Raw genomic sequence first — 24,954 nt, forward strand, 5'->3', positions numbered from 1 at the left:
ACTACTCATCGAAATTAATTTTAAGTGGTTTAGGACAAAAAAAAACGGAGATTCTGTCATGCTTCCTATTCGTTCTTACCTGCCGAGAATTCGGAAGCTCTCCGTTTAAGAAAAATCACTTTCAAACATCGAAACAGTAACAGTAAGTACAAATGTACATCGATTGAACGCTTTCACATTGAAAGAGATCGAGCTCGATACTTTTATTACTATCATGCAAAATCCATCGTGTTTCATCGAAACAATCCGATTAATTTTTGAATTTATTAATATAATATTTTATATATTTCGCGCTTGAAGCTCTCAACTTGTTACAAATATATTCGAAACGGATAAAAGTATCGTCTTTCGAACATGGATTTTTCCAACACACACGCGACTCGTTGCACGTTAGAAGAAAAGCGCGTAAGCGACAGAAAACACGCGAATCACTTATGTACAAAAATTCTTTGGCAATCGAAAGCGCAAATATAGGAGAAAAGAATTATAAAAGATTATAAAAAGTAATATTGAATATTTAATCAAAGAATCTGATATTAAAAAGGTAAGCTCGGGATGAGAAATAATTGATTTTAGCAAATTTTTAGAACCTTTGTAAAAAAAACAATATGCCACGCAAAACATGATGCTGTTATTTGCTTGCTCTTTCAATCACCACAGATATAAAACGTAAATCTCTGTTAGAAAGCGTAGAAAAATGAACACACACATCCACACACACAAATGAAATCAAATAAAACCGGTCAGAAAATTTTTTCGCCTTTTCAACCGAGTATACGATCACGATCTTATACAGCTTGCAACAAAAAGGCGTAATAAAAGAATACACAAAAAAAGCTCGATAACAAAAATGATAGAACCAACATAGTATTGGAACAAAATTGAGAGAAGAAATACAGCTGAAGCGTAATTGCTGACGAAATCGCGATGAGGTATTTTCAATCGGAGAGTGTTTTCATCGTGTCATTGTTGATCAACATCACGCGTTTATTCGTGTACGTGTTGGTAACCGATTGTGTGTATGCGTGTGCATGTGTGATCAATTCATGTCCTGCAGAAATTCCTGAAATTTTTTTCCCTTCAGAGTGACTCGACATTTTGTCCGGTTCGAAAACGCTTTTTCATTAATGTATCCATTAAAACGTAATAAATCTTGGATTAAATCACGATCAATTTAGAAGAAGTATTAACTATATCGAATTAAGATTGATGAATTCACGAAAGCGTGTAAAATCATATGCTTGTTTGTAGATCCTATAAATGTATAGTCTTACAAAATACGACCAAGGCAATCGGTAGATAAGCGTCTTGCAACCCCAAAGAGGACACGAGACTCGAGCGAGTAAGACAAGCCCAAAATTAATTTACTTATTAGATACAAAATTTGACAAGCTGAATGCTACAAGAATAAACAGCCAAAAACAAAAAATATGACAAAAATCGCGATCATATGCGCGATTCGACGCTCAATATCTGGTAAGAAAATTTCTAATTAAATGATAATGATTATAACTATGGTGTCTCACCAGGTATTTCTGTCGTGTGGTAAATCCGATATAAATTTTCGACAGAAATTTCAATCCTTCTGTTCCGTAAATTAAAATTCAGAGTCGAAAAATTAAACGCGCGCATATGCTATATTTCAGTTCTACATTTGCATAACTGAATATTAATTAATCCTTTTTATTTCAATATTATGTAAATTTCAAAAATTTGCATCAGCGCACACGTGCATATTCAATCGTTAATATTATTCTAATAATTATTCCCGCAACGCACGTATTGCGTGAGATCGCGTAGAGAATACGCTTATCTGCGCGATCCAAATCTTGCACTAACCGATTGATTGAAAGCGTTAATGAGCGTCTTGTAAAGTAATCTTAAAAAAAACATGCGCATTCCTCCACGGTAATAATTTTAGTATATCGTATATAAAAACAATAGAGTTGATAAAAATTTTGCTTTTTTATATAACATTTTTTGATATACACGTTTGAAAAATATATATTTTCGAGCTATACGTCAAGTTATATTACGTAAGAAAAAAGTATACAAAGTTACAGAAGAGAACCAGAGCGAAGGCAGAGATTTGCCATAAACTTCATTCGATATTTCGCGGCATAAAATGGGGTTGCAATAATCGAATGAGCTGTTTACACGTATCGCGTGAGGACTTTTGATTGCCGTGGTCGAAGGAGGACGGTTCATATTGCAAGAAAAACTGTGCTAATCTTAAGAGTATGTGAGATGTGTGACACATGTTTAAGCGGGTTTGTACATGAGAGAAAGAGACAGAAGACAGAGAGAGAGAGAGAGAGAGAGAGAGAGAGAGAGATAAAAAGAGGAGATATAGTTAGTAAGAAAAAAACTCGTGATTGCGGTGGTGATTTTAATCGTTTGGTGTGAAAACGGTGTAAATTGTAATCCGCATTAAGTAATAACGAAAAAAAAAAGACACGTCAGTGAGAAAGAATCTCTTGTGTATATATTGTGTCAACTAACCTCGTCCTTGTCCAAGCCGAGCTACGAAAACGTTAAACTGAGGTTAAAATTTGATCTCTTCATATCAAGTCAGGATAATTTATAATTTCATTTTTATTTTTTTATTTTTTTATTTTTTTCAAATTTTTGTCAATAATTGTTTGATCGCACGCTTAAAGTAAGGAATGTCGCAAGAATCATAGACACGTTACGCTTTTAAACAAATTGCCGAGATGACTTTATTAATTATCTCATTAATCGCAAACTTGATTAGGGATCAAGTGACATCCTTGTCACTCTGAGGAGCGCGATAAATTAAATTAATCACGGAGGAGGAGTTATTTATGTTGACCACATTTTTCTTACGCGTACATAGAACCTCTTTCATTAGCCACCGTTCACAAAATTGAGGGAGAGACAAATAAAGATCAACTCATGAGAGAAAATCCAAAGAAAGAATCGTTTAAACGAAAAACGAATAAAAAAAAAAGTAATACGACACGACTGAAAAAAAAAAAAGTAGAAGAGAATCTTGACGAAGATCTGATATATGTATATATAGTCTAATACTTTGACAATCAGAGCAGAAATTTTCACAGCGACAGACTATATTTACTTACATATTTATTAACAGTGTATGCAAACAAACATACGTGTGCGTACAGGTACGAGCCAGACAGAGGGATTAATTCACTTATGCTGAGTTACATATGTACGTCTCTCGTACTAATACATAATTGACGTTTAATGTCGCGCTGTTGGTCCGTTCAGCTTACCAGCACCGTGTCATTTAGGCTCATCTGGATCGTATGAATGCAAAATTCCGATCTTAATGTGCAATTGATTCTCGACGCACGTGTAGCACACGTTCAACTTTGTGTAAAATCGTCCCGGGCAGAGCGAGAAGACGAATTCGAAACGTTTCTCCTCCGTCCGTACGTATACATTGTGTGCACATTAACACGACGACTCGACTAATTCTCGATAAAAGGTAAACAAAATCATTCAACACCGAGAGAAATTATCGAAAAATAGGAAGAAACGAACTAAGCACCAGTTCGGTCAAAGTCACATCTATGGGCATGTAACTTGGGCTCGGCATGTCATCCTAATCATATTATACCAACTAACACCGACATTCTCTCTCTAGAAAACTCGTCCGGCGATCTGGCGTCCGCGAGTGTCACTTATTTACATCACAAAATTGCTTTCGTTGTCGGAAAAAAATTTTTTTTTTTCTTCGTCTAAATTAAAGGAATAAGCGCGAACGCAAAGCGCCATAAAGTTTTATAATCTTTCTCTTTTTTATAATCTTTATCAATTGCACGAGAATTTTCGCTCGCGTTCGCGAATAGACTAGCTGCGAATTGGCATAAGAGACGTGAATCCCGTAAACACCAGATCGGGCTTGGGAAAAAGATAATCTAGGGAATGCAAAGCGTGCGACGAAACTTACCTCGTCAGTATCCGAGCCAACGAGTAGGAGATCGAAGGGAATGGCGGCCACCAGGTCGATGATGAACCAACCCTTCAGGTAATGGACGGCTATCTTTCCAGGATGGGACACCACCTCATCGTTGCTGTTGACGAACGTCGTGCGAAAATTTATAAGAATGTCCACGATGAAGGTGACGTCGACTGGAAGAAAAATAAAAGCGTATTACCATACTTTGCAAAGAAATTCGATAATTCTTTGATATAATTTTTCATATCGCAAATTCAAGCTTTATTAAAATAACTAAAACAGGACTCTAAAAAAGACTATATATCAATCTGTCAAATTTCTTATATGTCAAAATATAGATAGTGTTATATGTGAATTTTTATTTCGTTCGTTCATCCCGATAATATCGAATCTATAATTAGAAAATCAAAAATTTCCACAAAGCTAAAATTCATCGCGCTGAAACGGAATAATGGAAGATAGTATCTTTAGAAATGTCGCTACGGACATTTCTCCGATTTCTTCTTCGTTCGTTCTATTTTCACGCTATTGTCTCTTTATCCATTCTATTGTTTCAGACAGTCGTGACATGTTATCCACGTTCCAACTACGTTATATGAAACATTACACGACTCTTTCTCTCTCTCTCTCTCTCTCTCTTTCTGTACTCGGACGTCGATATCAAATTTAAAACTTTATTCCAAGATCCGATTTTACTTCCCAACGTCAGAAGAATTTTAATCTTATTTTAAACGAGTTCCTTTGTTTTTTTCTGTAGAAATATGAAATTAATAAAAGGTAAATTATAGTAATTATTGAACCATTTAATTATTAATACAATCTCGTAAAAGAAAAAAATGATATTATCATTCTTTTATTTGCATTTGTAATATTAATTATTATATCTAAAAATATTATTTATATTTACATATAATAATTATTAATATTTTTAAATATAACTTTAGATACACTTTAGATACACAATTTCATTTATTTAAAAAATGAAATAAAATAAAAACAATCATAAATTTGAATAATGACTTACCTATCAAGTCTATGATGACGATGGGATCGTCGCTGTACTTTTTGTTCTTCCTGCTGTTATATTCCGTATCCGACAGAACGAAAGCGGCGACGTACGGCGTAAATATGGCGGTGTACATCACGAGCAGCAATATAATCCAATCCCAGACTGCCTTGAACGGCGAATAGTGTAATATGGTCCACTTGTGGATTCTGGGGGACTGTAATTTGTACTCTGGGAGGACGTCTGCTCCGAGGGACAGAACCTACGACAAATCATATGAAAATTTTGAGAAAATATTCTCTCACCCCCTTTCCCATCTTCTCTCTTTAAACGGTCAGAAAAAATCTGTTGCACGGAAGAAAATGTTTCATTGTTGACAAGTACATCTATTTCACATGGAACTTTCCACGTGCGCAAGAATATACATCACGCGAGAGATATAAGATAGCGGAAAATGATTTTCCATCAGCACTTCGTTCATGGAGAACGTTCTGGCAACATGGTTACGCTTGTAGCGACACGCTTAACGTCCCTGGCTTAAAGTGCATCATGATAAAAGACACTTATAGAATGTCGGAAACGTTTTGATCGTGTCGCAACACTTGGGAGAAATAAGGAGGAAAAACAAGGAAGCACAACTGTTTGTTGACCTATCCAATCCAGAAGCGCGTTTCGAGTTACTCATCGGACAACCGTACAAGATCGCGCGTCTTTTCGCGAAGGGGAGATCAGCAAACAGTTGTAAGATGGGAGATTGTAGTTTACTCGAAAAAAATTTCCCGTACATCCATTTCGTCAACCCGATCCGGCCAATGGAGGAAAGCGGATCTTGCGAATCACGTCGCTCCACATTTTTGCGAACATCGTGTCCGACAGCTGGCGATATCCTCTCCTCTCCGTCTATCAAGTTACTGCTCTCCCGCTGAAGGGATTACAGTCCACAAGTACCCGACGAGCGAGCTTAGAGACAGGCTTCGTGCTCGCGAGGGAGCTTAACCACTTAGTACGCCGCCGTAATCCGCGATTCTACCAAAGCGTCATGTTCCCGATGTTCCGTCGCAATTCCGTGCGGCGACCACAGTTCAAGCAGAGCGATCGATTCTGCAGAGGGGCTGAACGGCCAAAACGCGACGCGGAGGCATTCCCCAAATGGGAACGACACGTTTACGCGATCATGATAGAAAAAGTTTCGGACGCGAGCTTTCACAGTCCGCGTCGCTGAACGAATTGACAGTTCGAGGCACCCTCCCACACTCGCGACGAATATCTCGAGTTATTGATCCTCTTGGCATTCGTGAATCGAGAACGCTTGTTTACGGGGCTTGTAGAGCGGGAAGAACCGGAAGAGCGCCGTCCGAGCGTCAGCTTAACACTGATGCAATGCAGCCCGACCAAGGGAGGCGTTCGTTCGATTGGCTCGGGATTGGCCGGCTGCCGCTCTACTGGTCGTTGAGAAACGGTGTGTCAGGGTGGTAGTACACCCTTAGCTGGCACATTTCGGTGCGCGCCAAGTGTTGGGAGGTACGCAAAACACCGGAGCCGTCGAGAGTCATCGGTCTACTCTGCTCTAACAAGAACATGTTAGGGAAGGTCGATAACGATAACCCGCTCTCAAGAAGCTCGTACGGCAAACTGACGATCTTAACCGCGATAAAGTCGCAGTTTTCCTACCCTTTTTCTTCCTCCCCTCGCGTACATGCGTGCGCGGTTGTTTTATTATTATAAAACCCTTCGGTCAATAAACGACCGATAAGCGGATAAAAATAGAAAATGGGATATGCATTGCTGTCGTTCAAGAAACGACATTATTATACAGCTTTATCATTGCATCATAGAAGGGTAGTTCCGAGTATTTTTATCAATATATTTTCATACTCATGCAAATTGCGAATCATCCAAATCAATCCTTAATTTTCTTTTCTTAAAATTTAATATATATTTCTCTAAATATTCAGATCCTCAACATTAATTGATACGCGATTATCTGCTCTAGCGAAGATTCGAGCAAACGATCGATACTTATTTTTTGATCTTGCTCGATTAGCTCGATATCAAATAATATCCAATAACAAGTAATGTAACTTGCTGCAGACATTTTTAAAGAGAAGATAGTCAAGCTGACGCTCGGTTCTTTTCCTTCGGGTTTCTTTATCGATTTTTTATTATCAGCTTGCATCTGGTGGAAAGTATAGTCAGGCGGGTCAGGGGAGGGAGGGTAGTAACCCGCTCATTGGCTAGTCAGAGACAGCCGCGAGAATGTAAATTCAGCTTGGTCATGTTTTATTCATGCAGATGATGCTATGAGAAGGACTGTCGCGAGGACGACCTCATTCCAATGACCCAAAGTTATCACAACAGTTACTGCCAAAACAAATTTTTCTTGGAAATAGATTCATAACGCGTGAAAAAAGACGCTTTTATCTTAAATAAACCTTTTTATCATCATCTCGCTATTTATGCGCAATATAATTCCCTTTTTTTTTCTACATTTATTGAATTATCTTCTCTGTATTGGGGGAAATAAAAGTTTCAAAGTTAATGAGGTAATCTGTTAAAATGGCGGAGATTAAAGAACAGGAGAGGAGATTCTTTAGAGTAATAATTATAATTCTATCGAGATGAACTGATAACATCATTTATGTAGATATATTAACGGTATGGAATTTCTCATCAATCTAAGATGCTTCGCGAGAGCAATCGAGATGAAGTAATCGAAGGAGGATGGCGTTAGCCATGTAGTTACCACGCGCCGTGACCTGGAATTATCGAATAGTTGCTACGATTATGTGATGTTATTATCCATCAGCGTTCAATGAACCAGGAAAAACAGCGTGAAAATAAATCTAGCGAAAAATTACGAGCGCAACGGCAAAGAATTCTTTTCTTTTTTTTTTTTTTTTCTCAGGAACTTGCGACTCGGTGGATTTCAGCGGGATTTTTGTAAAAAATGCTCGAATAAATTTTTACGCGCGTTAAATTAACCGTAAAGGAGAACTGAATGGGAAAGTCTGAGAATATTTCTATTCACAAGATGGTCATTTACGAGAGGCAATTCGCGCGGCTACATCTTTCATTTCGATCAGCTCGACTTCCCCGCGGTCGGATTTAATATTTGCAGACTCACGACGGAATCATGTTTTCCCCGGGTAAACATGTACCCGATACGCGTGCAAATAAAAGATGTATCCGCGGCTTCTGTAATGATTAGAAAGCCTTTATAAAGCAGCTCCACAAGTTCTTCGGGCGAAACTTGAAAATATTCCCCGCATGAATAACGATCGTCCTTATGAAAGTTCGCACACGGCAATAAAATAGGAAATTTAAGCATCACGCAAATTTAAAGCCTCCTTTAAACGACGAGGCTAAACCGACGATTATTCACTGTGTGCGCTAATTTTATAATATTTCATAAATTTTATTGGAAGGTAAAAACAAAATTTATTCCAAACTAATTTCATCAAGTATATCGAAGCAATAATCCATCGATATTCATAAAAGCAATTGAATATATTTTTACGACGGGTTTCGAAGTGCCGTCGGAAAATGAGGTCGCGTTAATGACAAAAGCGTGTTCGCTCATAATATGTTTTAATAAAGAGAAAGTTTCTACATCGAGGTTTCTACGTGTTCTCGCTCCTGAGATATATAGTCATTATTTGTTATTCATTTTATTATTCATTACGGATCTCAGTCCGACGAAAGCATCCATTCGGTCGGATTCGCATCGAAATTGCGATTGATAGTGGTGCGAAATGTACATTTCGCGGCAGACAAGCACGTTACAAAGGCTTGATAGCGCTGATAAACGCGAATAAACAATGACTTGATTAGAAAAGGATAGAGGAGCACAGATATCGCGAGAGCAAATTTGCCGAGTGACAATTTAAGTTTTATAATTATCTAATTGTCGTGCAAACATTTTCAACAATGATAGGTAAATATATATTAAATTTTTTTTTGTATTGACATAATAAAAATAATTACACTTGCAATGTTAATAATTTTTGTACAAATAAATAAATAGACGTACACATAATTGACAGTTCGTAGTTTGTCAAACTGTAATTATTAATTTGTATTGTGTGTAAAAACTATAATTGTATCTTTTTATTAATTCTATCGAAATGATAGTGCAAATAATACAAACATTGATTACCGTCGACAGGGTCGAACCAAACTTCTGCTTCTTTCCCTTCATAAAATATGAGCGCATCATGGTTTCTGACATTCTCACGAAGTATTGCAGTGTCATTCTCAGCCGTGGCGAATCTTGCTCGAACAATACTTGCGCGTTTTTTAATGTGCGCGCAAAAATAAAAGCAAATAATCGTCGGAGAAACCACCTGTTTCTCTGTTGCGTTTTTTTTTTCCACCTTCTTTTTCACCGAGCAGTTTCCGATGTCTTTCGGCAATCTTGACAAGAAAAACACTCAGGACATTCCGCAGATTCTTGTCAGTCCTCCATCTCGTCAAAACAACGATTGTTTATTTAGCCGTAATTAGTATTAAGGATGACAAATTCGGAAAGAAAACTTTCACTCTCGTATCAAGTTCAACGTGGCCATTTTGATAAATTCTTAAATCATATTTCTGTAAAAATCATATTTCTTCGTACCAATGTTACATATAGACACTAAGTAAATAATGGCATTTCTTGGTCAGTCAATAGTCAATATATCAAATATTTGAGAGCTGGATTCTTCTTTAATTTATGAAGATAAAGGAGAAATCACATAGTTTTACGAGAGACTTTACGAGAAACTTGATCGATTCCCCGAGGAGTCTGTCGGCTTCCCCGATTTTTCGTTCCGTACAAAAGATCATGACTGATTCAAACAGTTCTTGATCGGGAAGCCAAGAGAGTACGTTCAAAGAGCCATCAATTGGAATTATTGATCCAGAAAATTTAGCGTCTCGTTGAATTTGTCATAAACATTCTCATCCAACGGTCAAACCTTGGCGAGTTATTATATTTTCAATGAGACTCAATTTATTGCTTCTAATTAAAAGAAAGTATTGAAATAATATTACAAACTATTCATTAATATTAAATTAATTTAATTAATATGACCAAAGAATTAAAGAATTAAATGTTGTTTTTTACTTAATTTATCCATCTATTTATTTGCGATTTAGAAATGCAATTTGCGAAAAATTCAACGTTATAATTTCTCAAAGCACGAATGATGATTATCACGATTGTAGGATTAAACGCAATCCCTTGTATGTTGGCTGATTCAAATCTCTGTAGGATAGTCTTCGGGGATGTCGAGTAAATTCCCGCAAATTTCACAAAGTCACCTTTTCTCACGTCCCGCGAATTTAGCTCCCGCGAAAGGAGCGATTCTCAAATAACCGAGGATGACATATTCGCATCAAAATGGCATTAGATGGGACTTTTTCGGCTGAGGGAATTTCCGCACGATTCCGGTCCATCCACTTTCTCAGCGGATCTCACGCGGGAAAATTTCACAACTATATCGGATTCCGTAACGCGCGAGAGAACCCACGATATTGAATCTTTCACGATGCTATTCGCGATTTTCGGAATTTCAAGGAATTCTGGTGGTGTTCGACCGAGGGGGAAATCTCAAGGGATGCTTTCTCACGCTCGGATACACTTTCCACGGGAGAATCGGATTGGACGGAATAAGGAGGGTGATTATTGCGGGTTCACCGCGGTGCGGAAAATCGAATGATTCCGATCGAGTGGCTTGACGGGGTTCGCCGAATGAATTCCAGCAAGGTGATCTAATTTCGGTCGGTCCTCTCAACCGCTTCGATTCCGCACGCCGTCGGCCGCACGCTCGCGTACGCGCGGCAAAACTAAGCTCTCGAGAGATCTGTTTCAGGCGAAGTCAGCGCAACGGCGCCGAGATTGCATGCCGAGGAGTGCTTTCAGAAAACATCTGCCCCTACTCGGTCCAACCGAATTCACAGACCGTTAGGAGTGATTTTCGTACGCCCGGTATACGCGGGGTTAGTAAAAGCGGATCGTAAAAATTCGAAATAAAACCGGAGAATAGCAAATCGGGGCGAACAGATGTATAATCAGAGTTCCGATTGTTGACTTTCATCGAAAAAGGCATTCTTGAAATTTTTCATGATACCTGTAATATGTCCGATATTTGTAAAAAAAAATATGCGCAGAAATTAATTTGCTACCCCGTGACATCGTTATTAATTATTTTAATGCAAGAAGAATCGATAAAATAAAACTCCTTTCAATGCAGAAATATAAATTATGTAACCGCAAATTGACAAAATTAATCTCTCCAACTCACATAAAGTGCAGATAAATTTCCGAGAAAATTTAAATTCTTTACTTCTCTCAACATAAATTATATTAAAAGACTCCAGAAGTAATAAATAACACTAAAAAGAACAAAGAAATAATTAACAGATGTTCGTAACATAAAATCAAAACAGTTTAAAAAAGAAAAACCACACAACATTTAATAAATTAAAGAACACAAAAAACATAAGTTAATTGATCTTTAATTTATTAAATTTTACAATGTGGTTTTCTTTTTAATTTGATTATATGTTACATGAATATCCAATAATTATTCCTTGCGCTCTTTTTAATTGCTACAAATTATAATATTTATGCTTGCTAATTTATTCGATCTAATGATATAAATTATAAATCCTCATTAAAGAGGAGATAATTGGAACAATTAAAAAATCATTGTGATTCTCGATACAATGAAAAATACCGGAATCGATTTTTCTTTCAGTAAAAAAAAAAATTGTTAACGTGAATTTGAATGCGTTTCTGGATATTACAGCTGCGATGAAGATATAAGATCGCGAATGGCTTTGCTCCAGTATTGGACGTAAGTCTTAATAAAGCACAGATCGTAAAAATCAGAAATAGGGCGGGGATAAAAGTGTCAAGGCGCATTCGCCGATATTCACGAGGCTGATTCATCCTTGTAACATCGGAGGTTTCCTCTCTCGTACGTAACCCAATAATCTTGAATTTTCCCTCTTCCCATAATCGTTCACTCAAGATTTAAGCAAATTGCATTCGTATTAATTCACACTACGAGGCCCAATTAAGAGCAATCAGCATAATAGAAGAACAGAGAGACTGATGCATCCTATACGACACATTTCCTATACTATACAAAACATTTCAGGATTAGAATCAATGAAGCAATCTCTCATTGGTCATCCTTATGTGTTGACAATAATTCTTATAGGCTTAAAAGTTAATACAAACCGGAGCGCGAAATTTCCCCTTCAATCCGTTTATGATTATGACATTAATTTAATAATGCATCGATCGTATACTAAGTGCACTCGGAAAGGCCGTGTTAAGTGACAGCGACTGACATTTTATAAGAATGTTCAATGAACCACTTCACCATCGTGGCCGAGAGATGAGGCGCGTGTGTCCAGTTTTATAAAACTAAGAACACACGATGAAGAAGTTGCGCGTACTGGTTCCCAATAATGTTCGTAGACTCGCGATTTAATTGCCAGTACGATGATAATGATAATTAATTTTTGATCCGGTTATTAACCGGCTCATCGGCTTCTTTAATTGGCGTATTTAACGAGCAAGACTGAATATCGTACTGCTATTAAGTACGATCATATGCAATATATAATATTTCTATTATGAAGTTATTATCGCAATTATATTATCTCTTCAATTTTTCTGTCTTTTAACAACCTCGATATAAGATAGTTTGAGAGAATAGCTATGAAAGAAGATTGGAATCTCTCATAAAATGTGCTCTGCATTTATATACAAATTTTAAATAATTTTAATATAAAGAATATAAAGTATTCAATAAGAATTATTTTAGATTAATTTAATTCCTCCCTCCGTGACTTAATAAAATTAATTAATCACTTTTCCGGACTCGTACCTCGATTAACATCAGCAATTTTCTTCCGGCATACTAAATATTTTAGCATAATTGTATATTTTCTCAGAGGCAACGCGATATTGCGTCTGTTCATCGTGAAATATAATTACTGAAAGCAACCAAGCAGGCGAGCGTGAATGTATTTTCAGGCATTTCTCGACTGTTCGTATACCGTGTGCCGTTTTACAGGCGGAAAGTGCGAGCTTCACAAACAAGCTTAATCCGCCCATGATCGTTTTACAAATGACCGTAATATCACCTCCGCCTTTTTATTAATTAAGAAAAGTCGCTCTGTGTATATATCTTTCTTCTGTGTATATATATATATATATATATATATATATATATATATATATATATATATATTGCTTTATCCAAAATTATGATTAAAGAAACTTCGTTTTACTACGTCAGACTTAAACTAATATTTGATAATATTTAATGTAAATATTTAATAAATTTTTAGCTATATTTTTTCATTATTATAAATATCCTTTATATTTTGTATCTCTAAATATCTTGAAAATTTCTAAAAAGTGCAGCTCGTTTTCTTTTCATTTCCGTTTTAATATTCCAAGATAGCACAAACATATCCTAAAATTATTTTTAAATATTCTAATAAAATGAAAAAAAGAAAACAATCTATGAATCTGCATAGAACTTTAAAATGAGACCGTTCTAAAAACAATGTTATAAGCAGATTTATAAAATATTCTTTAAATACGAAAATATTCTACAAAGATTCATAAATAGTTTTGTAAAAATATTCTCAAAATAATACATATTTGACGCTAAATAGAATGGTTAAAGAACATATTGTGCTATCTGGGTCGCCTCACATTTCTCGTCTGCCATTGTTCTCGAAGAGACGATTATGTATCGATCTGATAATATAATTGCACAGCTGCGCGCGAGGTAAACCGTTATCAATCGCTTTTATCGCGATCGTATCCCCGTGTCTTCCATCGAGAAGGCGAGACCGATTTATCTTCCATTTGTCATTGCGCAATGATCCCATGCGTGGCAATTAATTGGCAGGTCATAGGCGAGGCCTCTGCCGAGGATTCTCGTGCGTCAAAAAGGCCGTTCCGTCAATTAATTTAACGCACTGTCAGAAAACCTAGGGATGCGCTAATGCACCGGTCATTAAATTTAATTGTACGAATGCACTAATTGCCGGCTCTCTAGATCGGCGTGACGGATCGCATAAAAGGCGCGCCCGCTCAGTTAGCACGTCAAGGGACCTTTTTCGTACATTACGTTTTACAATTCCCACTTTCATTTGTAAAGCCTTGTCGAGTACAAAGTCAGAATCTAGCGTAATGGAATTGTTGAATGCAAGGCTACGCGATTTGCAATTAACCGCGAGTTGAAAGCTTTCGGAATAAATCATGTGCGCTTCGAGATATCTCCAGATATGAAATCATTTATGTACGCGATAATGAGATGATAAAAGAAATTCAATAATTTGAGGAAGCAATTAAAACGTTGTATAATTTCGAAAGATATTGTTGTTGCATTCGCACGTATTACCTTTTATCGACAATAATTCTTCAGTTATTATTAGTACGAGCTATTAATTAAAGTTTTATTCATTTAATGATAAAATATCGTGAGTTTATCAATAAAAGAGGAAACGCTCAATGTTTTCCGTCGAGACAGTAGCCGACGAGAATGCATTACGCGCACATATGCGTAGTCTGAAAATAGCATTAACACGTCTACCACCGAGGGATAGGCATAGTAATGCGATGTTTATCCTCTTCGCCATAACTAGTCTGTAATATGAAATCGTCAACGATGTTTTCTTTGTAAACAATGCCTACCCCGTGAGTTAGGAAATGGTGTTGACTGAGTCAATCGAAGAAACTTGTCGGGGAGATATCTGAGTGAAATTACCGATTGAAGAGAATAGGGCCATAAGCATAGATAAAACTTAAACGTCGTATTAATTTTTCAAGTTTTTTTTTGTCGGGTTTTTCTCAAAATCATATTGTCAGTCTTCTATGTCTGGCGAAAGATATAATGGTAAATTCTTTTATCAAGACAAAAAATTTATATTTTTAATAACGAAGAGAAAATAAAATATTTTTTAGTATTCAAAAAGCAAAAATATTATTAATCGCAGAATTATGATGAAAGGAAGATATAATTGCAATTAATTTATAGATTATATGAAAAGCACTGTCCATCATAGATCGATTAATATTTCAAGGATTAATGAATCTTTATAATTAATTAATTGATCTCGATGATTTCCCAAAATTCTCTATTTAAACTACATTTGTCAAAATCAGAGCTTGTAAAAATATTTTTGCTTAATAGGGCAAGAGAGAGAGAGATGACATTATAAAATTAGCCACGTAGAATAAAAGTTTTTTTATATCATGTATATATACGATATATGTATATGTATATATGATATCAGAGAACAAGGTATATATCATTCTTATCCACGTCAATAAAATGCACGATACCGGTTGGATTGAAATCCCCCTCACGTTAGAGTCGACATTGTGTAGGTTGTGTATCGCGATCGATGCATCGGCAAAAATAGCTCGCGCACATCTTAAGATATTAATGTTTCAAGGGTCACATAAAAATGTCAGCTGCTACTTTCGAATTTTGCTCTCTCTCTATGTATTTGTAATCATTTTATTAGCGTTTACGCGACATCTTCAATCGTAATAAAAATATCAGCAACTCTCGAGTGTTCTTCTCTCAGAGATAATCAATCTGTAAAATATTCCGACAATTGTACAACCCCTCTTGTATGTATCGATAAATATGCAAGTATTCCATTCCAATCGACTAAAATATGAGACGCACGATTAATGCTATCATTATCGCGAATCACATTCGAGAAATGATTTAAGGGTCTAATGAGCGAAGTCTTAATTAACGCGACTGACGTTTGTTCGGAATACCTCTTTTGTTAAACCGCCCTTGAGCGTCGGTTGTTGCGGGCCCCCGTTCTCCAATAACAGGCTCTTGGTACTGCCACCTTTGACCCTGACGCTGCTCCATCTCTGCCGCGGTATGTCCGTCATCTTCTCGCTACGGTCGCCCTCCTTCAACGAGCCGCCCTTGACTCTGAAGGCCGAGAAACCGATCGGGAGCTGGCCGTCGAGCCCCAAGAGATGCTCCGACATTGCTCGAGGGGACTTTATGCACGTCATCGTCGTCGGGGCGAGCGTGTTTGCCGAGGAAACCGACTTCACCAGAAGATCCTTACCCTCCTTCGTCCAGGATGTGAGCTTTCTGCCGAGGGAGAGGGTGGTCGGTGCCGAGGTCGGTTTCTGGGACGTTCTTGGAAGATCGTCGGGATAGGTGTCCGTCTCGTTGATCACGTGGACGGTTTCGTTGATCACGTGAACATTCTGCTGTCTCGCGAGTGACCCGGATGCCGCCGCCGCCGCCACAGTCGTCGTCGTCGTCGTCGTCGCCGCGGCCGAAATGCAGCAGAGATCTTCGTTCAGGTCGAGAAGCCGATCTCCTGCTGTCCTAGGATAATAATCCTTGGCAGCGGAAGATCCGGAGGCGGCCACGACCCTTCGTCTGGCACCGAACTTCGGTATTCTGTTACGGCAGACGCTCGACGGCGTCCTCGCAACGTCCTCGATCAGGGCGTCCCTCTCCTCGGACGACAGCTCGCTCTCCTCTTGAAGATCCGACGACGTACTGCCGCTTATCCTGATACCGCTGCCGGTGGCGAAGCGCCGTTCGCCGGCACCACCGGCCGAAGTTCCAGCCTCCGAGATGAAGTTGCTGTTGACACACGGTCGGACGCAAAACAGGCTTTGCAGGTCGCGCTCGTACGACGACGAGCTCGTGATCGAGGCCGTCGTACCGCCGCCCCCTATCGCCTCCGCGAAAACCCTCGCCGTGCCGTTCGTGGACGCGGACTTCGGCAGGGAACCCCACTTGCCGCGAGAGCGATCGACGGCCTCCGATCGCGCGCGATCCCCGTCGTTCTCCAGCAGGAACTCGAACGTGCCTCGAGTGTATTCCTCCCCCTCGTATCCGCGACGAGAGTGCCCTCGAGCCTTCTTCTTCCTTCCCCGAACGAACCTTTCGTTGGGCACCTCGTGGCTAGGTCGAGTACCCTCGTCGGAGACGCTCGAGTCTGCGACGCTCGAGTCCCTCCGCTGTTTTTCTCCCTCGATCAGCGGGGGGATGTGCTTCCTCCTTATCACCACCGGCGGAGGCAGCCGATCGGCCACCTTGGCAGTCGTCGATTTGTCAACCGATAGATCCTTCACCGAGCGCAACGCTATCTGTTCGTCCCGCGATTGGGACGAACTCGGAGGCTGGGACTTCGACAGTTTTTCCTTGAACAGCTGAATCTTGGCGAAGTATGCTGACCCAGCAATCGACGCGACTGTATTACGGTCCCGCTGTCGACCTTTATCGCTGTTTAATTAATTGAAATGAACGGTTGCCGTTTATCGAATCCCGAAAATGAATTCCCAAAGACTCGTGACGGTATCGTTACTGTTCACGTTGAATAAGGCAGCAATAAAATTTTTAATCCAAGTAATTGTTATCGTCCTCTCCTTTTTACCTAGTGATTTAGATCTGCTGTCTCGCAATGCAAAAGGCAAGGCGCTGAAAAAAGAAGCGTAGTTTAAAAGTCGACGCTTTGAAAGACTGTTGGGTTACAACTGTTCTGTTATGATTCTCGTCTTCTTCCTCGGTCCTTGTTTACGCTCCGACGCTTCTTCTCTATATTTTCCTTTATATTAGTAAAAATCTGCCAATCGATAATTTCGACGAAGCAAATTCTCATTTGTGCTTGTTATAACGTTAAGTATTGTGCAATTGTTATTGTTAGGACGTGTGCGCATCCGTAAAATCACCTAGTCAACTCGCTCCTGTGTGCTTTGTAGAAGAATTATTACTATCGATAATTATCGTTGGTTGTACTTATACATGCGTGTATGTGTGCTCTGCGACGTAGAAACGAAATTTTGTAGATATCATTATCGGCTCATTCACATCTCTTATTGCGACGATCTCTGATATATGTTTGATTGATTAAAAAATTGTTTTTCCTCTCGATTCAAAATACCGATATAAAACGTACAAGAATGATTGTTGGCTTAAACTTAATTGCGTCCACCGCCGCATTGTAGAAATCTCGCGACACGGCCTGAACTTCGTTTATTGATTAATTAGCAATAAATAATGGATGGAACGTGACGACAGCCTCGGCTGGGAAAAGATAAGTGTCTTAATTTCAGTCTCGATCACTTTCTTCTTTTTCTCTTTCTTTTCTCTCTTCTTTTCACTCTCCCTTATCTCGAAAGCAATAATTTTATTTGCTTAATTAAAATTATCTTTGAAATTATTTCGGCTCGATATGCAAATTTCGGGATCGCAACGAAAATATAAAAGAGCCCTTTTTACTCTAAAAGGTGCTTCAGCTTTCCTCGTTTCGGACAAGAGGCTTCTGAAGCGAGACAGGAGGAGTAGGATAAATTAATAATTGGCAATTGGAAATTTGATGCAGGTACAAACGCTCGTGTAGCAAGTCGCTCCCGACCCCTAGGTCCTCGAGGAGATTCAAGAATCACGAGAACGGTCCACCCTCGTCGATGTCCACGATGTATTTGGCACGGGCTAATACTGGGGAATCCTCCACGGATGCGCGAAGCGACATCCTGTCTCGCGGCAACACGGACCTTCCAATTTCCCGTCAACGAACACGTACGGAGCCTCGTGAATCTCCTTAACGATCATCAATTTATATGGACCTTCGATGATGCATCGGCCGAACAAATCGAGCGTGATCGATCCTCGCGAGTGTCGCACCGTGTGTGGATCGTAAATTGCGAAGAATATCTCGTGCCGATATTCATATTCGGATGTTTCTTTCCTTCCGATTTACCGCCTTACGTTTCGATAAGATGATTCGGATTTAAGGATTTAAGGGAAGAATTTAACAGAGTGAGATCACAACACGGCAGGATGAAACGTCAGTGCGACTGTCACGCGCGTGCTCCCTTATAAAAAAATGCTAAGTAAAACAGTTTCTTTACTTTCGGTGCGAGCCCAATGACGCTCGATAATTATCACTTGCATTTCGTTGGATAACGCGTGCTATCGTATATATATACGTGCGAAGATCCCCCTTCCTCTCACAATGATTATGCATCTATTGCACTAAAACTTTCTCGGTGCACGGTCGTCCGGATTCGCTCGACTGTTGATCGACACAGAACGGAGTGTCTACGATTAACTTTCGACGAGTCCATACTCGATTGTAACTGGTAATTTTCGAGGATAATGTGTCTTCGTTCATTGAGACACGCTCGCAGAGTCCCGGGAAGGTACGTGCGCCCACGAGGTCCGATCGTCGTCACCGGGGATGTATCGCACGTCAAACATATTTAACATATCCAGGTAGTCAGTTTATATCCGGCAATGATGACTCACAGCCGCGCATCGATCTCCAGCGAACGCAGCACGTCGAGGTAGTCCGGCGAGCATCGCCGACTCTAACTGACGCGTCTCCTCGTCATCTCCCCGGCAATCCGAGGTAGCGTCTCGCACTGCGACCGAGTGACTAAGACGAGAGAGACGACGCTCGCGCGCTCCGGACGTTCGCGATCGTTGTTCCGGCCGACATTCCGACTTCTCGGCCCTCGTTTCCGGGAGAGGGAGAGACCGAGAGAGGACAAAGAGGGAGTGAGGGAAGAGAGATCGAGGAGAGTGTCAGTATACGCAGCGACCTTTCGTCCTCAGTCCCTTTCGTCCGCCGTCCTCCCGGATTCCCTTTCACGTCACCCTGTCTCTCACCTCGAGAGCGAGAGCTCACCACCTCTCGGCCACCGGACCTTCCGTGAGTGCCGAGGAGGAGACGGTCGAGACTTACTTCCTCTCGCGTCACGTCAGCGTCGTACATGCGCCGCTGCGCGTTAGCTTCGATGCCGCCGTCGTCGCCGTCGTCGTCGACGACGACCCACCTGTGCTCGGCCCCTTATTGATTCGCAAACCCGCAGCTTCGAGCCGTCGCGCGCAACCCTCGCCTCTACGCAGGCCCGGACCCGCGAGAATCAACCCCCGGAGAGAATGCGCGATGTCGCGCGGCGCAACGCGGGAGCGCGGGACGCCAGCTGACGCTCGCTACGCTCGTGCACGGACTATTGTGGAAGACGGCGCATTATGATGACACAGAATGGAAAATGCTTCCTCTTTCCAGATACAATTGTTCGAATGTCAGGCGCGCTCGCATAAGAGGTCGCGCAGATAACGGGCTCCCTGATTATTGTATTCTTCTTCCGAGATATCGAATTGAAAAGGGGAGGTAAACATCTCGCGCGATCTTCTATATATAATAATTCCATAAATTTCATAGAAAAAAATTCTTTTCTATGGGATCAGTCAGACTTTTTAATATATCTGCAAGATTCTTGATGGAGCATATCAATTCATTTATTGGCTAATTCTCTATATTCTCTTCTCTGTAATTTATATATTTCATTAAATTAATATATCTCGCATATTTAAATAAAAATAAAAAATAAAAAATGTCTTGTTGCTAGATATATGTGTCTGAAATCGCGTGCCATACGTGACACGTATATATTATGTATTCATTTTTTGCAAAAAATAAATATGAATATTATATCTATATATAAAATTAATTACGGGTTTCAATACAGGCAATTTATTACAAAATTCGATATACGTATAAACGCGTAATGTTTTCAATTGTCGCAATTAGCCGTGCATTCGTCGAGAGGGAAACTATGTGTCCTTCTTTTCGATAACAATTTATTTCCGTTCGATATATCGGTTCCCTGAGCATTCTTTTATCTAAGCTACACGCTATAAATTTAAACGAAATCTTCACCGACCATGAACCTTTGAACGATCTATGCGCACGATCAGTGGAATCTCTATGCAACATATACGATACGTTTTATTTTCGCTCGTCGATGGAGAGAAAAAAAAGAAAAAACGCGCAAAGCGGAGGAAAATCGCGAGACTAAAGCCGAGAAAAACTCATGCCTCGCGTCCTCGTTGAACCGCCCACTTTTCTCTCTCTCTCTCTCTCTCTCTCTTTTTTTTATTTATTTTTCGCTTTCCATCTTTTGCGCAGCGGCCATTCACGACGCAGTAGCGCGATCAAATCTCTCGCCATAACGAACCTTTCTATTTTATGTCTCGCCACCATTACGTCGTCATATCATTTTTAATGCGTAATCCCGTATAATACTACTGTCTACTAATAATACTGTCTTTTATATTTCGGAAATCGTTCGAATATGATCTAAATAATAATTTATCCTCGTATGTTCCTTTTCTATTCTTCCTCTCTAATAATAAAAATAAATAGTTTGTGATTGTATCGTGTGATGATTGACTTTTTATTTATATTACATTCTCTCTCTCTCTCTCTCTCTCTCTTTATTTATATATATATATATATATATATATATATATATATAAATTTGTTATATTAATTTATATATGTTAATTTTTAATTCGAATTATTTATGTAATATATAATTTTTAAATTTTATTTTAAAATTTTATTTTTCTATTTTAAAATAACTCGTTAACATCGCTAATTCGTTGCAGAGTAACAATTGTGCGTAATAATCGTTGAATTTATGACGCCATAAATTGCAAGAATCCTCTTAAGAATGCTTCGCATTATTATGTTTAAGAGGATTTGATCAGGCAGGATTTTATTTAGCTACATAATTTCTCCCGTGCCACGTTTCCAAGAAAAAACAATTTCCTTTGTCAAGTATGATGCAAACGAAGAAATCCCATCGTCAAAGGAGCATGATTTTTTTTTTTTTTCCAGCAGATTAATTTAATGTATCCTTGAAAGGAGATATTGCCAATCCCAGTGCTTTATTGTTTCTTCGATTTTTAGATGCGTTTCGCCGAGAGGATATGAAATTCACGAGAAGATAAGTCTAATCCCCAGCGTCCTCATTCTCTGAAAACCCAGTAGACGATATTTCCTGCCGCTCGACAAGCACAAAGTTGTAATATGGAAAACTTTGGTCGGTATTCCCGTAAGTACGAGCGGGGAACGGGGATGGGTGAGAATTTATCGCTCGCGGGGAAAAAAACGCGACGGAAAATTAATTAGAAAAATTAAGATAGAGGCGCTTTCTTACGTTGGCGCGTGCGATCATCGATCACGAGCGCGATTGTTCGTTTTAAAACGCAGTTAAATCATTCTGCTCGCAATTTGGGTCAGCTGGTGAACCGGAGCTCTAAAGCGCTGGAACCGTCGATAAACGCCAACCTAGTTCGCGCATCTTCGAAGCGCGCTCGTTCGGTGCGATTCAAGGAAAAATGAAGGACGCAGACTACGTCGCGCTTCGTCGCGCATAGTTTGCAAGGCATTCGGAAACTTGGATTACTCTTAAATTGCAGGTGGTCGTTTCTTGCAACAAGCGCGATAGATCTTTTTGTTCTCGAGAAAGATCTGTCGTCGAGAAGTTTTCTACATTCCGTAAGCGAAACTCTAGGCACATATTTATCATGTGTTCCAGATTTCAATTTAACAAATAAATTATGTAATATCTAGTATCTCTCTCTCTCTCTCTGAATTATAATATAACCCTTTATTTAAGAGATTAATTTCTCATTTGATTAAGATGGCGCATATCAAATTTTCTAAAGATTATGATTTTAATATAAATACAATAAATAAATATATAAATTCAATAATGTCTTTGAATAAAAGAATATAAAATCATTATACATTACATTTAAAAATAAAGATTATATCATATATAAGAGCGGGTAGAGCAATGTATACCGCGTCTCTCAGCATTGCATGATTTATATTGCCGACCCACTTTGCGAAATATACAGTGTACAGATTATTGTACAGAACTCAAGAGCAGAGAAGAAGTTGCGAGAATGCATCGCGGATGGAAACCGAGCCGAGCGTAAAAGCGCGATAGACGCACTTTACTCGCAATTTCTCGCCGCGCGAGAACGTCAAGGATCGGGGGATTTGCTTATCGGACTCCGATAGAGCAAACCTTGCTATCGGCAAGAGGTCGTCAAACCCAAGAGCGTCAACAATCTCGCTCTACTTCCGATAATGCATGGCTCACCTGTTCCGCCCGTGGCCTGCTGTTCTTTTCCTCCTCCTTGCTGAGGTCCTCGACGAGGTCATGGAGCAGCCTAATGTCCTGGGGGCTGGGGGAATCGACCCTACCAGCCCCCACGCTCATCGTACTATGAGGCGCCAGTTCACACGAGTCAGCAGCCTCCTCCTCCTCCTCCTCCCCCTTCTTCTCCTCCTCTTCCTCTTCCGACGCGCTTCTCACGCTGTCGCTCTCCCAGCAACCCTTGGTCAGGGTCCACTCCTGATCACCGTCGCTTATCCTTCCGTCGTCATCGCTCATTTAGGGCATTCAAGCGGCTTCGAAACTCGGACTCGACGTCCTGCGAGCGATCGCGGTCTTTTGTGTATAAATAAGGTCCTTGATCCTCGTCCGACGCAAAAACACCGCCAGACGGTTAGTTGATTTAAAGACCAGTCTGGAGGATCTCTCTCCTTTTTTTTTTTTTTGAACTCAATTATCCGGCAGGAGACGATCGCTTCGTTTTCTTCGGGATGCACTTTCTCGCACGATTCTTCTGCTCGTTGGCGACGCGGCGAGTAATTTAATTGGCGATTTAATTGACTGTAGCGAGCTTGTATCTCTTATTCTTAAGATGATTCTTGACGCGTGTGTTCTCGCGTTGTTCCTGGTTATTTTTCCGTGTGGCTCGTAAAAACGCGGCAGTTTTCAAATGTACGCTTTTGAGACGGACAACAAGCTCCAGATGTATTTATTGTCGAATCAAGCAGTGTTTGTAGTTTCTCGGCCCGCGAGTGTATTAGAAAGACGTATGAGTCCTTATGCGCATTTTAACTAATAATACTTTCATTCGTTCGCCAACATGCGATATGTTTTTGTCTATTTCTGTCAAACAATTTATTATTAATAATAATAATAATTTTATTTAATTATTATTATTAATAATATCGTTGTTAATTGTCGTATTAAAAAAATGTATTTTTTAAGTCACTAATTGAACGAATAAATTTTTCGATTACGATCAAGTTTTCAAATTTCACTTAAGAAAAAAGTAAGAATTTTGTCCTCTCGGTTGTTTCTTTCAAGAGAATCATAATTCTTAAATTCAACAATGTGTATGTGTATAAATTATATTTTAATTATACAAAATGTGTGAAGAATATATTTTTATTGCAATTTAGATGTCAAAAATGTTACCGTGCCTGGGCAAGATTTCTAATGAACGAACGCGTCGTGCTATTGCGTGTTTGCGTGCATCAAGACACTTATTATAGCTTTTGCCTGGCGTCGACATGGTAGAATTTAATGCCTTTGCAAAATGATGCAGTGTGCGAAAGAATTTTGTTCACTGTTTGACATTTGGGAACAAGAAGTAAGAGCGTATTTCTCAGAAAGCGTGTGTGTAAACGATGGTTTTTTTTTTTTAAATAACATAATTTTTTTATATATAATAAAACTTAAGCCAAATCAATCAAAAAATATCACGTTTGATTCAATTTGTGTCCTTGTCTTTTAGTAAATATTTTTCAATTTTAATCTAAAAGAATAATATTTCGCAGAAATAAAGTGAGCAAAGCGACTTTTTGCGTGACGTAATCAATTTGCATCCTTGATAAGAACCTTGTAGTGATGGAAGGTACATGACTAACTATGTAAATTGCATTGTTGCAATTTCACGATCTCTAATTTATGCTAAGCGAGTATCGATAACATTAAAAGTCAAGATCTTTCGGAAATCATTATTATTAGCGGAACTTTCACGTGTATGACATGCTTATGAAAGGTGCAACAGATAGAAAATGTTGGAATGAACGAAATAGGAATGACTACACAGAATAGAGAAAGCGAAATATATCCGATGCCAAACAAGTATGATTGATTTCTAGGAAACCATCGCCGCGATTATCGCGTGTCTGAACGCACACATTGTCTACTTCGATCTTTGCCAGCGTCGATAAAAAAGTAGAACTTAGGCCGACTGCGAAATAATGTAAAGAGGTAGGATGCTTGGTAGGGATAAGTTGCTAGGTGAATCGCATATACAGGCAC

The 24,954-nt window shown here is 39.3% G+C and overlaps 1 protein-coding gene across 11 annotated transcripts in view; it reads right to left on the reverse strand.

The window, feature by feature from the left end:
• The window catches only part of LOC126850793 (potassium voltage-gated channel subfamily H member 6), a 98,695-nt gene that overhangs the window by 10,427 nt on the left and 63,314 nt on the right, over nt 1-24,954 (reverse strand). For 10 of the 11 annotated variants that reach the window (XM_050594118.1, XM_050594110.1, XM_050594111.1 and 7 more), the window contains 3 exons: nt 4,971-5,214; nt 3,938-4,119; nt 2,503-2,523 (listed from right to left, as the gene is read on the reverse strand). In XM_050594118.1, coding sequence (XP_050450075.1) covers nt 2,503-2,523; nt 3,938-4,119; nt 4,971-5,214 — 447 coding nt within the window. The remainder of the gene's footprint in view (nt 1-2,502; nt 2,524-3,937; nt 4,120-4,970; nt 5,215-24,954) is intronic. The other variant, XM_050594113.1, reaches the window with a different exon arrangement.

The sequence above is a fragment of the Cataglyphis hispanica genome, chromosome 7 (genome assembly GCF_021464435.1).
Source record: "Cataglyphis hispanica isolate Lineage 1 chromosome 7, ULB_Chis1_1.0, whole genome shotgun sequence".
NCBI classification, from domain to species: Eukaryota; Metazoa; Arthropoda; class Insecta; order Hymenoptera; family Formicidae; genus Cataglyphis; species Cataglyphis hispanica.